Genomic DNA, 14,606 nt, shown 5'->3' on the forward strand with positions numbered 1-14,606 from the left:
ATATTGTGTTCATCCCAAAATTACAAAGGCAAAATTGTAAACTACAATTTTTCTGTTGCTCCTCTCCCTTCTATTAATGGGAGTCTTCTCTGTTTTACATGTGTATTTTAGTCCAGAATTTTTGCTTCTACAAAAATATCAGAATACGCTGATTTATTTTTTACTTAAGCATAAAGTGGTTAGCTGTAACTAGACTACAAGCTCATGTTTCTCAGTAGGTTTGATGGGGAATATTTTTCCAGGAGACCATTTGTTATTCCTTCTTTTTTAATTTTCTATTTAATCTATTTTTTTATAGCTTGGGTAGGTTTTTTTCCCCTTTGAATTTGCTCATTAACTTGCATAGAGCATATCATCCCTTCCAAAGGAAGAAATGGGGAAAGGAGGGAGAGAGAAGGAAACAAATTCCTGCTCAACACCCTGTGATTCTTTTTTCTGCATGATCAGTTCTTTGCTCTGCTCCCACACACTTTTTGGACCAACTTTTCTACGTAGGGGAACTCAGGCTCTTTCTTGCCAGGCCTGTGGAGTGCAGAGCAATGGATCTGAATTGTGATTGTAACAACTTAGTTATTACTGTGTGTGAATAACTAATAATGAAGTGAAAGACACTTTGAAAAGTGAACGTGTCTGTGTTTTGGAGGTATTAAACACTCCCTAGCTGCCAGTGATGCTGAGTATCATATGTGAGTACTTCATAGCTCTGAAATAGAGTCCTAGTGACATTTTTGTCTTCATGCTACCTCTATTCGTCTACTTTGCTATCTATGTGCTCCCAATCCCACAAGAGGAGCTTTCCAGGTGGGATGTCCATCTGTCTAAAATTTTATATGCAAAGATAGTTTCTTCTGTAAATAATAGTTTATGACTGGTTTAAATAAAAAACTGAGAGGTGGTAAGGAGATTTCTCACTCTCGTTGAGGTGAGTAAGAAGAAAACTTGCTACCTTTGGTGAAGGAAATACTCCATAAAATTGTGAAGCCTGAGGCTGGGACAGCAAAATAATTTCACCTTGGTGTTTCTGCCTCTTCCAAAAATCTGTAAATTCATATTCTTCATGGCAGCAGAAGCCAAAGACCTTCTAAATTTTTTGAAAGAGAGAACAGATGTGTATATGCATAATGCAGGCTTAACACTGAGCCATAGAATCACAGAATCATTTAGGTTTGAAAAGACCTAAAGACCTCTACTAAGATCATTGAGTCAGACGATTAACCCAGCAATGTCAAGTCCACCACAAAACCATGTTCCTAAGTGCCACAGCTGCACATGCCTTAAATGCCTTCGGGGATGGTGACAAAACAACTTCCCTGGGCAGCCTGTTCCAATGCTTGACAACATTGGTGAAGATCTTTTCTCATAATATCCAAACTAAACCTCCTCTGGCACAAGTGAAGGCCACTTCCTCATCCTGTCACTTGTTATTTGGGAAAAGAGGCAGATGCACACCTTGCCACAACTTCCTTTCAGGTAGTTGTAGAGAAAGACAAGGCTCCCCTGCACTTCCTTTTCTCCAGGCTAATATAAATTACATATATATATATATACATACAAGTAATATAAAAAATAAGTAACTAATATAAATCCTAGGTAATGCTAATGAGATAAGAAAGTACTAAAACAGTCATAGGTCTGACCATGCAGGAGTTTGTCTCTACCTGAACATGCAGGGTTCCAGTGGGCAGGAGACAGTAATACCCAGTAATGCATTTTCTTCTGAGGTTCTTTCAAAGCATCATGACCAATGAATGTAACACAAACATAATCTGAATACTGAGTGGGAGGTGGACAAGACAAGCTTAAATTAGGCCAAGTCTTGAACTTGTTACTTGAGAAAAATTTCAGCTGAGTAACTAATTTAAGTATCTGGGAGTCTTCTCTGGGATACAGGCATTTGGTCAATGGAAGAACCAGGAGTTTATAGATCATAAACCCTAGAGGCATTACTGAAAGCAAATTATATAGATTATAATATGTACCAGTGGGGGAGCTGAAGAACTGTTATTTTTTAAGCTTGTGCAGAAAACCTGATTTGTTTACCTGATTTCTTCAGAGGGGAGAAAATAAATACATCAACAAAACCAACCACCATCCTCTCAACTAAACCAAACCAAGAAACAGTCTTATTTCTCAAAAAAAAAAAAAAAAAAAAAAAAAAAAAAAAAAAAAAATCCCACTCAAATTGTGGGGAAGAGGTGAGAACCAAATGAGCAAAACATATTGCTTAGCTTCTCTAAAAACAATTTTGAATTTAGCTGGCTTCTGTTGTCATGTCATTTATAAGTGGAACAGAAAAGCCTTTATTTAATAACAATTCTTAGTTGAAATTCACCAGCATATCTTTAGTCTTATTTTAAATTCTCCAAGTGCAGTGATGCAATTTCCCAAATGTGACGACCTTACAGATAACTTTCCCAAATCTGAATGTTTCTCTGGACAAGCAACTCTCCAAATACCTCTTCATCTCTGCTTAGCAGCTGAGTTTTCTAGATTTAAATTCATCTAGTTTTAGTAATGGTAAGACTCTGTGTCCAGTTCTGGGCTTCTCAGCATAAGAGAGACATGGAGCTGCTGGAGCAGATCCAGTGTAAGGCTATGAGGATGATGAGGGTGCTGGGGCACCTCATGGATAAGGAAAGGCTGGGGGAGCTGGTCCTGTTTAGCCTGAGAGGGATCTCATCAATGCCTGTAAGTATGTGGTGGCAAGAGGACAGAGCATCTCTTCTCAGTGATGCCAGGCAAGAGGGTAAAGGGCAACAAGCAGAAACTGGAACACAAAGTTCCACCTGAACATGTGGAAGAACTTCTGCCTTGTGCAGGTGACCAAGCACTCTTAACAGGTTTCCCAGAGAGGCTGTGGAGTCCTCCTTCACTGGCAATGTTCAAAATATGTCTGTACCAATCAATCCTATGTTATGTGCTCTAGATGACTCCACTGGAGCAGGGAGGTTGGGCCAGATGACATCCAGTGGTCCCTTTCTGATATTAATTATTCTGTGAGAGTCAGGACGGAAGCGGTGCTCCGGCAAGGGGCTGATGGGCTCTCTGTGCGCTCTTTGCAGGCTCGGACACCCTCGGGCGGCTTCTGAAGGGCGACAGAGGGCAGGAGCCAGGCGGCATCCTTCTGCAGGCCCCTTATCCTGGGCGGCTCTGCCCGGCTGCGGCACCAACCTTCATCTGCAACGCGAGCCGAGAGCGGCTCTGCCCGGCCGCGGCGCCGACCTTCATCTGCAACCCGAGCCGCGGGCGGGCGGTGCCGCCGCTATAAAGCCCAGGGCGGGCGCTGCGGACCCGCCCTGCGGGGACCGCGCCGTCGGGGCCGCAGCCACCCACACGTGCGGGAGTCTGCGTGGGCTGTGAAGGTGAGCTGAAATAACGAGAGGGGAGGGAAAAGCACAGTCAGAAATCGAACAGGTTTTTTTTTTTTTTTTTTTCCTTTTTTTCTCCTTATCTAAGGTTGGTTAGGCATTTTCTTATCAATGTTATTTTAGGCTTCATCAGATTCATGTGCGGCTTTTTGCTCGGGATTTTGTTGTTTTTGTTCTTTTTTGGTTTTTTAACCAGTATATTTGATAGATCAAGAATAAAAGCCTCAGGAGACTAAGAGCATCAGTTATTTACTGCCTCTAAATGCATCTTAGTACCACATGGCATAGCAAGTGCATGTCTTATCGTTGTACTCATGACTATGTTATGGCTGTTTGTTTAGTTCTAATCAAACATAAGGTAATGAGGGAAATCATCTATTCTGTAAGAGATGGTTTACAGTAACTTTTATATTAATGATTTCAGGATTTATCATAAAAGACTACTGAAACAGGCTACTGACCTAAGTCGCCTACTAATAGTGTTCACTGTTCTTAATATCTCATTAATAGTACTTATTTTTTCATGCTGTTACCTTTTTTTTTTTTTTTTTTTTTTAGTCTTTCTATTTAAGTAGAATAATATTGAGACCAAAATGTGATAAGTCATGGAAAAACCCACAGATGTGAAGTCTTTAAATATTTGCTAAATCAAAGTGTTTTGTTGGGGGGGTTTATTGCAGGTTCTAATTAATGTGACTCTCTCATAAGCACACAACAAAAAGAACAATGAAGGACTATTCTGCAAATTCCACAGAACAGAACCTCTCCGATCCTGGTAAGAAAGAACACCACACATGTGTTGAAGAATATGTTCCACAGATTTGAATCTAAAGAATGTTGTAAAGCTCTCCTGATTGACATAGTGATTTTGTAGGCGATACCATGATGAATTTCCTATGAATGAGTTAGTTAAAGCCACACCTATAAAATATTTTTTGTGTGAATCATTCCAACAAGTTCAACAAAATTGATTTGCATTTGTAAAGCTGTTCAGGAAGGTCCTAGCCTGGACATGAAAATTCTCCTGAGGTAAGCTGGAAGAACGTTATTGCTTTCAAATGGTTGTCTCAAGCAGCCATTGTAGGTCAACTAGCCTTAAAACAGTAGGTAAAAAATTCTATTCATCGTGAGTCAGCAGCGAAAGTTAAAGTGTAAATTGGGAGTGGCTGATATGGGCAGCAACTTGTCTCCTTTTGTTTTATAGCTGGCTCCCCACTGTGGTTACTAATCTGTTTCTTTATATATATATTTATGTCTTATTCTGAGCATTTAGAACTATAAGCTTCCTGGGTAGGATTATGCTTTCATCTAACTTTCTGAAGCTCCCACCCAACACAAAGGAAGTGGGACATGGAAAAACTACTGCAATGGAATAGTGAAGATGGTTATTAGAGTCAAGGACATGATTCTTTAGTTAACTACCATCTATTCTGTGTTACCTATAGCAATTATAACCTTCACTATAAGCAATTCCACTCATTTTGTGAGGACTTCTCCTAATTTGCATTGAGTTGTGCAAGTATTTGAAGGAAGAATTAACTCTTTCCTATAGAGTTGAAAGATTATCCTTTGATAATCTTTCTGTATAAATTCATTGGGATTATAAAAATGAAGTTTCCATCTCAGAAATAGACATGGAATTTTTTTCTGGGAATAAAGATGAACTGAAGAGAAAGAGCCTGGTGAATTTCTCTTGAAACTTCCTCCCAAAAAACACGATAAAAACCTAATCTTTAAATGCAAAAGAATCAGCAGTGAAAGACACAAGAAGGTAGTATAATAGATGGATTGTTATGCTAAAAAGTCTTTTTATTTCACAGAATCTGGAAGCAAAGGGTGTGATGCTTCTTTCCAGCATGAAGAACATGTAGAACAAATAGACCAGTTAAAGCCCAAGAAGGAAATGTAGGTGTTTTTTTTTAACTTAAAGTTACTGGGTGTATGGGGATGTCAGAGGGGCAGGGGAAGGAGGAGAAGAGTTTAATACAGGTTTGCTAAAAATAACCCTCATCTTAATTAGTCTTTTGTACTCTACTCTAGGAAGGAAGATAAGAAGCCAGAGAAACAAATGGTTGGCATTCTTGAATTGGTTAGTGTCCTGTTTGATAGTCTGTTTATACTTTCTTTTCTTCATTTGGCATTGTGAGTTGTTTATGATTACAATTTATAGGCAACCAAAAACCAGAGAAGTAGCCTGAGGACTACTGGTTCGAGACCTGCTCTCTGAGAACCACTGATAACTGTTTTGTGGCCGTTTTCTGTAGGACAGCTATGCCCAAAGAAACGTGGCTCTTGCATGTGGACTTGATTACTCTGAAACAAGAAAAGTTTTATTCTTCTGTGGTTTATTCCATGTATGGTTACACTTTATGAGATGGTTACGCCAGTCAGGAATAAAATGCTCCGATTTCAGATTAACCACATCCTGGCATATCTATAGCAGTTTAAAGTCACACCCTTCCTCTAACAAAACGACGCTTTGGGGGTAGACAAGTCTTAAGATACAATATACCTCTGCTGAAAACATTTTCTACTGGTAGGTATAAGCCAGGTGCTGGTCAATAACTCACTTTTGTTTACATAGTAGAGGCATTATCTTAGTAAATATGTAGCTCAATGGAACATAAAATACAATATATTCTACAAAGGTCATCATCACTTGCAAGTGTGTAGGTTTTTTTCCAGACTGAGAATTGTGTCCTACCAGTGTTCTCTTAGCAGCCTGGGTACTACTGCACTACTACAAAATCTTTATGTATTGAGTTTACTTTCAGTTGGAGTGCTGCTACTTAGAATATGTGGATGACGCATGTTCTGCAAGTCTGCTGTACTGTAGCAAATGCATGAACTGTCAGGTGTAATGTCACTTTTTTCTCTTTTTTTTTTTTTTTTTTTTTTCCCTTCTAATGCTTACATAGTTTCGCTATGCTGATGGGATGGATGTCCTGTTGATGATAGTTGGCTTGGTTGCAGCGGCTGCAAATGGTACTGGAATGCCACTTATGATCATTATCTTTGGAGAGATGACAAACAGCTTTGTGCTAAGTGGCGTGCAATCCAATGGTAAAAAGTTTAAATTAATTTTCTCTACATATTGACTGCGCTTTGCTGTTGCGGCTAAGATTCTTTTTTCTCCCAGACTATACACTGGTACATATCTAAAGAAGTATATTATGAGCAACACTCATCCTGCTGGAAATAACCCCAGTCATTTCAATCCATCTTTAATGACTAGACCAGGGCAAAACAAAGCATTGGATGTGCATTTTATGAATGTTCTTTGACTTTGTTAAGATAGTAGGGAGTACGATCAACCTCAGTTATCACTAATTGCTTTAAAAAATATGTGTATTTGCCAAATAATTTTGTATTTAAGTTTGTATTGCAAGACCACACTTGCAAAATACAAAACATTCCCAAACATGATGGCCCCATATTGCCATGAATCAATTCCTCTATATAACACTTCCACAAATATTCCTACTTTTTATTTCCTCTTCACAGATACTTCAGTAAACAGTTCCAGCTGCCTGTCAGATCCAGGTGTGGATATAGAAGGTGAAATGACAAAGTAAGGGTCTGTAGTTATCCTGTTAATAATGTACTGGAGGGTTTTCTTTTACAGTGTTTTCTGTTTGAGCAGAAGCCATGTTTGCCTTCCCAATAATGCATCACAAGCATCAGTATTTACTTTGGTGTGATTAATGAAGACTAGTTGCTGCTCTGTGTGTCTAACTTCTCTCATAAGGTACAGTGGGATCACATGGGCTTTTGTTCCCTTATCCCAGGTTTGCTTACTACTACGTGGGAATTGGCTTTGCTGTGTTGATCCTGAGCATCATCCAAGTGTGGACATTTTTGGTTACTGCTACAAGGCAAACCGCAAGGATCCGGCAGAAGTTCTTTTTTTCAGTGCTCCATCAGGAGATGGCTTGGTTTGATACTACCCAGATAGGAACATTGAACACCAGACTGACAGAGTGAGGGCTCTGTTTTGGTTTTTCATTTACACACATACACAGATCCCCAAGTATGGCACTTAAAAGAAAACTGACATTTATCTCAGCAGAATAGACTACAGAGAGTTAAAAAAACCAAAAACCAAGAAAATCTACCAAACCTAAAGTGTGAAATATTACAGCTCAAAGTGAGAAATTCATTATCCTTTTCAGCTTCATTTGTGCAGTTTATGATATGTGCATTAGAACGGGTTTTCATGAAATGCCTGAAACTGGCTTTCTGAAGTCCATGAAGTACATGTTCAGCCACTGCTAAACAAACAGCTCTGCTGTCTCCACCTAATTTATAAACACCAAAAGCTGACACTTAATTGAATGGAAATGAGCCTTGACTTCAGAATCAGTACTTGTACAAGTACCTCCTTTACTTTTATCTCAGGCAGTAGTCTATCTAGCCAGTTCAAGTCTTTCAAGTTGTTCCATAAACTTCAGTAGATTTAGGGGTGAGGACTGTAATGCCCATGTGCTATGGGATTATATGCGTGAACACTACTTTTTTTAAAATACTTTTTTTTCTGGATTTTATAGTAGCTTTGGACACAGATCTGTCCTGAAAAGTGTACAAGAAGCTTAAATCAAACCACTGTCAACTCTAATATCTGTATGTTCTGGGAAGAGAAAATAGGGAAGAAAATTTGAAAAATGGAGGTTATTCCAAATAATGATATGATGGAATGGAGGTAGCTCTTCATCTGAGTCAGTAGCCAAAATTACGAACATAAAATGCATCAGAGAGCTGAGCAGAAGAAATCATCAGAGATGGTCAAGATGGGTGAAGAGGCTGCTTGATTATTTACTTATATTGCTCCATTTGGATGCCAGATGAGGAAACTAGGTAATTGGTGACCTAGTGACATGGGCACAGAAACAGTAGAGAATGTTGAGGATACAGAACATGAGTCTTTAAAAACAGGAGGTTTCTGCTGCGTTTTGGCTACAGGAGAGCCTAATGGTACAGCTCAGTAGCTGTGGTTAGAAATTTTCTTTTGCCAGTTAGGAAATAGCAAAGCTCCTGACATGAGGCCACACAGCAAGAAAAGGGGGAGGGAGTCAAAATGAGAGTGATTCTAAACTAACAAATCTTTTTTTATTATTGTTATTTAAAGTGACATCAACACCATCCGTGAAGGCATCGGAGACAAGATCAGTATATTTCTGCAGTTTTTTTCCACGTTTGTGTCAGGGCTTATTATAGGATTCATCTATGGGTGGAAGCTGACACTGGTGGTTATGTCAGTCAGCCCACTACTTGCTGCATCAGCAGCAGTTTGGTCAACTGTAAGTGTGTGGAGATTTTTAAACAAAGAAATCAGAAAAACCTTACAATTTTTATGCACAGAAAAGGGGCAGAGAATGGGAGAAACCTAATGTGGTTTCTAAGTTGGGAAGTTGGTCCCACTCTTACTTTGATTTCTACTCCTCCTGCAGCCTTTCTCTGGGTTCCCAAGCACACTCCTGTAAGTTGTGTTCCTTCTGTCTGCATATTCTGTCCTCATGCCATGTTGCAGGAGGGTAATCTGCATCAGAGCATCTTTCTGGCACAGCAATTTCCTCATGGCAAGCACTGGGGAAGCCCTCACTTTTCCCTCCTAGCACAAATACCTTTCAACCTCTTTCCATCTGCACACGCATGTACCACATCTCTTGCAAATAATTTACCAAGTTCCATGCTGTGTACAGGATAAATCTATACAGCTATGCAGATACATACAGCTGCTGAAAACTGAAGTGATATAAATCAGTGAAATGGCTGGAGAGGTTTCCCTTTCAGATAGGAAAACTTTCCCCTTATGTAATGTTTAGCTATGTTAATGTGTATGGCTCATACTCCTGAGTGGCTATTTATATAATTTTATGGGGTTTTTCCTATCTGAAACATCACAAAAAAAGCTAAGAAAAAGAATGTTAGAGTCTGTAATGTGATTGTCTTGCTTACTTCAATATCTGCTTGTGCTCTAGTGTCTGAAACCTCAAACTCAGAGCAGCTGCAGCACACCCTCCATCACTTTTCCTAGTGTAGTTTGTAGGCTTGGGAGGAAAGCGGATGGGTCAGGAAGCTCACCTGATGTTTGTGAAGCCTTTGACTATAATGAGGAGACAATGATTAATTGAACTCCATTTGAGGGAAATCCAGGGTATGGGGAGGAGCTGACCCCCATGTTGCTAGTCTGATCTTGTGCACCTTCACCAAGACAGTGTGTGTATATTCCTTCAGTAGGTTGCAATAACAGCTGTTTTCCAACTTCTCAGCTCCTGGCATCCCTTACTGCTAAAGAGCTGTCTGCTTATGCCAAAGCAGGAGCTGTGGCAGAAGAAATTTTGACAGCAATCAGGACTGTTGTGGCTTTCAATGGACAGCAGAAGGCATTAGAGAAGTAAGTTTTTAAATTAATTTTCTTGCCATATTTTAAATATAATTATTTAGTTGTGGGTTTGGTTTGTGGGACTTTTTTTTTTAATGGAGGGGCACAGAGATGAGATTTTCCTTTGTGTCATTTTGTCTTTCTATACGTGGACAAATCAACTGAAAATAAAGGTGTGCAAATAGACCTAGTCAGTGAGTATAGGATACTTGGTGTTGTCACTGCAGCAGAGATGAAGATTTCTCCTTTGATTGAGATCTGGAGTTGAACTGAGTGTGAAAGTGGTGGGAAGGTTACCTTTACCCATGAGTCAGATGCAACAAAGCATGCAATCAGTTGCTTATCTTCTTCTGCTAGTGTTCTGATCTTTGATTACTGAGCTTATTTTTAAACTACACTGGATAACAGCCTTGGGTAAAATCACATTACTGGCTTTTACAATGATTTGCAGCTTTAATGATTTGCAAACAACATCTGTAGTTTCCCAGTATGGGCCCTAGTTACACATACAAGGCAGAATGATTGTGGCTGGCCACAAACTTTTTGACATGCCTATCAGATAAACAATAAATTTTTTATACAAATACAAGGCATCACTGATTCCCTGCAGTTGGGAAAGGCAAAGCAGATGATCTGATCCATATGCCCCATGAAATTCTTCTATCTTTTTCAACTCTGCCTTTGTCTTGTGCAGAATTTTTAAGGTGGTGTCAACACTAGCTTAGGATCCTACAGCCTGTTCCTGCATTTGCTTCCAGGGACTGAGCTCTGACTATCTTATAGGTCTGTCTTCCGCTTACTGGAGTTTGTTTTTAAGATGCAACAGTATTTGGACTGTTCCTGTCTGCACAGTAAAGGCAAAAAAAGCCCTAAGATGACCTAGATAAGTTGCCCCTCCCCCCCTCCCCATCTTCTGTAATTACCAGTGTCTGAAAATTAAATGACAGGAGCTGTCAATATTCATTCAAAATACTTTGTCTAAAGACAAAATAACTGATATCTGAGTCAAGTAAGGCCTTTCCTTTTTATTAGTAACCAGCCATCCTCTTCCACTGTTCTACTTCCATTTAATCTAAAAATCCAAACCAAACATAGTGGCTCCTCCAGGAATATCTTCAACTAGGGACAAACTCCTACCAGGGAGTGCATTTTTCAGAGAGTGGGTTGTGACTCCTACATGGCTCTTGAATGCTGACCTCAGAGTTAGGAAAAACATCCTTTCACTGCACAGTGCTTCCACTGATGGCAAAAGTTTGCTCTTGCAAGGGATCTTCAGTCACCTTTAGCTTCTGGCAGTGGCTTGGCTTTTCCTCAGTATTTGAGTGATCACCTGCATTTATCACACTATTTAAATGCAGTACCCATTTCCCTGGAAGACCTATGATGCTACTGACTCAAACTTAGGGCCTGGTTTTAAGAGCACAATCAAGTCAAAATATTTCAATATGTTTGACTAACAAATACCACAGGGTGGCATCTTAGAAATTTACATGAACAAAATTAATGCAGTTTTTTTAAAGATTTCTTCCCAGCTGAACGAATTGCATGTCTTCCTATGATGGGGTTGTACTTCATTGAGAATACGTATTGGGAAAAAGAGTGCAAGCTACTGACCATGATGATTATAGGTAGAAAGTTGCACTATTCCTAGGCTACAGTTGGCATAATGAACTTGAGTAAATGAAAGCTATTTGCTGAAAACTATGGATGAGTGAATGAATTTGAGCCATCCTTAGAAAAAACAATTCTCTAGTTGAACTTGTTAGTCTCTATACTGATCTTCTGCGTCTACTGGTTATATATGTTAATCAGTAAACTGACCAAAGGGAAAAATACTTGACATCCCAAAATGGCTAGTAAGAGAACAACTTTGCATTTGGAGGGAGCTCTCATTGATCACCTTCCCTATTGCCTGGGGTTTTTGGAGGATTTTATTTTTATTTTGCTTGTTTTAAATGTGGACAACTAACCTTGACCTTTGTGATAAACAATGCTGCTAAAATCTTTTCAAGGTTTCCTTTCAGGATCAATGGAAACAATGAGTTCAAGAGTGCTATTTTGTCTTCCATTATGATAACAAAGTTGTGATGCTTAATTGTTTTCTGAATGTCTTCGATAACAGTATGCCAATATTGTTGACATAAGTCAGAGCAGATTTATTCAAATTATTTACCTCCCTAATAGTCCTCTGTAAAAAAAAAACCAAAAAAATAACCTGTATTCTCTTTGAGATTTTAATTATTTTTCTTACGTAAATCCTTTTAATTAAGAAAAGGGCACTGGAAGTATTAACCATAATGGCATGTGGTACCTGTCAAATTAATGGTTTCCTTACTCACTTTCAGATATGATGCTAACTTAGAGATGGCTAGACGTGTTGGAATGAAAAAATCCATTACCACTAACACATGCCTAGGTCTTTCACAATTTTTTATCTTTGGATCCTATGCCCTTGCATTTTGGTATGGGACCAAGCTCACTGCTGAGGATCCACATTATGACATCGGCCGTGTGTTAATTGTAAGTACAGCAATGCAGCTTTGAAAAATGTTCTGTATCTTCAGGGAAAGTTATGCAAATGGTGTCTCTGTTTTCTGCCACGTGCTTGCTAAACTAGCTGTTAGAGACTCAGTATAAAACAAATGAATGGTATTCATCTTGCCTAGCTTTTAATGAAACAAGTTTGATTGTCTTGGACTCTGTAAGGTGGGATGAATAACCTAGAGCTGGTGCTTAAGTCTTTCTAGTGCCCATGTAGGCACTGATGTCACTGTAATCATTAATTGCAGTGTTCCTCTCCATCTCCCATAGGTGTTCTTCTCTGTGCTTGTTGGAGCTTTCTCCCTGGGCCAGGCAGCTCCTAACCTGGAGAGTATGGCCAATGCACGTGGGGCTGCCTATGAAGTATATAAGATTATCAATAAGGTAAACACCTAACTATATAAAATAGAAGCCTTTCAACCAACTTAGCTTCCACTCCTTCTCCTTTTTTTTTTTCCCTTGAGAAATGTAACAAAAGCACCCTAAAGCCCCAACTCTATAGATGTTTACTACAGAAACCCATAATATTTTCATTGATCTAAAAAAACCCAGCCTATTTCTTACAGTGAAAGCTGGAAAACCTGGCACGTGTGTCTGAGATATATGGTTGAGGTTTTTCTCTAATATTAGACTTTCAGCTCCAGAGGGAAAGTAGTATGGCACTATATTAATTTTTAAAAATGCATGTATGCACAAATTCAGCTGAGATGGGGTTTATTGGGGAGGTGAATTGGTGAAGAAGGGATTAATATCACTATTGAAAGTTATAACAATAATAATCTGTAATGCTGATGTTGCTATGAAAAAAAGATTTCCATATCATTATCTTGATTTTGCTGTGCTATGCAGCAATTGCCTATCTGTGTATATAAAACATTTTAAAGTAGGAATCAAAAGTTCATGGAGAAATGGCTACATCATTCTTTTTGATGTGAGTATAAAACCCTCCTATACAGATTACTGAAGCCCATGTTTTGGTTGCAAGAGAATGCAGTTAAGTTCTGCAATTATAGATTTTCTGCTACAGATTTTGTTGCTTTTGAAAATGCACTATATTTGGCAAGTATAATTCACAATTTGATGTCCCCCCATATTCAGCATTCTGCAGGTAAAATGCAGCAGTTCTGCAACTATGTACTGCAGTGTAAACCAGCATCTGAGAAAATAAAGGACAATGCATGTAGCAGAAATAACAGTTCCAAAAGTGAAATAACCACCAATTTATTTTACAAACCTCTTTCCAGAAACGGCTCATAGATAGCAGTTCTAAGGAAGGTTACAAGCCAGACAAACTCGTAGGAGAAATTGAATTCAGAAACATCCATTTCAGTTACCCTTCCAGACCTGATGTTAAAGTAAGTGTTCTGTTTAGACTACTGAACTTACTCAACCTGTGTCCATGTTGTTTGTCTAATTTTGTTCTTGAATGTCATATGCATTCCTATTTTGGGGGATGGGACATAACTTTCCCCCCAATGATGCACAAAAACAAAGCTCTAGATCTACTGTCGCTGTGTATCTCATTCTCTTCTGCAGGACAAATTTAATATGTGTTGCTTCTAGTCTGAATTTCTATGAAAAAGAGTTTTGATAAATCAAATAAGATTTTTCAAAATCTTTCATTAAGACTTCCAGACTTTAAGCAGTTAAAACAGAAAATTATTTTTTTTCCAGTTCCTTGACTCTTTGGAGTTACGATATCCCATGTGAAAAATTATCGGAGATAGACTTTCAATACATTGATAGCATATTGTTGTGAACATATCATCCTAAATGTACATTTGGAAGTCAAACATTGTTTTGGGCATATGTTAAAATTGCTGTTCAAGAAACTGTTGTGCCTGCTCTTTGCTATTTCAGTTTCCATTAGTGACCTGTGTACATCATGTCATGGTGATTACTTTTGTGGTGACACAGTTGGTTTGCCCTCTCTGCCATATTTGTTCACAATCTTTTAAACACCTTGATGAAGGTGAAAAGAAATTTGCTGCTGTTGTTTCTTCCTTGGTGAAGAACGAGGTGGAAATAGAGATTTCAAATGTCAACAATTAAAACCTTGACATGCTAATTTAGAGGTGAGCATGGGAATGTTTATACTTCTCTGGCTGTTTCTTCAGGTGGCTTTTTCCAACTCAGTCTTCTGAGGTCTGTCCCATTGTGCATCAAATCTGTTTCCAGGACACCAGGATATCTGGAGGGCAGATTCAGAGCTGGGCTTTCTCCTTAACTGAATTTTGTACAATGCATCTTCTATCTCTCTTGGCTCAGAAATCTGAAGGGACAGAGCACAGTCTTCATCCTTCTTTCAAAAAATC

General features: G+C 38.8%; 1 protein-coding gene across 1 annotated transcript in view; it reads left to right on the top strand.

The window, feature by feature from the left end:
• The first annotated feature begins 4,094 nt into the window (after window positions 1-4,094).
• ABCB5 (ATP binding cassette subfamily B member 5) overlaps window positions 4,095-14,606 on the top strand; it is a 33,474-nt gene continuing 22,962 nt past the window's right edge. The window contains exons 1-11 of the mRNA XM_053982489.1: window positions 4,095-4,143; window positions 5,189-5,273; window positions 5,409-5,457; window positions 6,287-6,431; window positions 6,873-6,939; window positions 7,157-7,348; window positions 8,494-8,665; window positions 9,638-9,762; window positions 12,096-12,270; window positions 12,562-12,675; window positions 13,536-13,646. Coding sequence (XP_053838464.1) covers window positions 4,095-4,143; window positions 5,189-5,273; window positions 5,409-5,457; window positions 6,287-6,431; window positions 6,873-6,939; window positions 7,157-7,348; window positions 8,494-8,665; window positions 9,638-9,762; window positions 12,096-12,270; window positions 12,562-12,675; window positions 13,536-13,646 — 1,284 coding nt within the window. The remainder of the gene's footprint in view (window positions 4,144-5,188; window positions 5,274-5,408; window positions 5,458-6,286; window positions 6,432-6,872; window positions 6,940-7,156; window positions 7,349-8,493; window positions 8,666-9,637; window positions 9,763-12,095; window positions 12,271-12,561; window positions 12,676-13,535; window positions 13,647-14,606) is intronic.

Source organism: Vidua macroura, chromosome 1 (genome assembly GCF_024509145.1).
Source record: "Vidua macroura isolate BioBank_ID:100142 chromosome 1, ASM2450914v1, whole genome shotgun sequence".
NCBI lineage: Eukaryota > Metazoa > Chordata > Aves > Passeriformes > Viduidae > Vidua > Vidua macroura.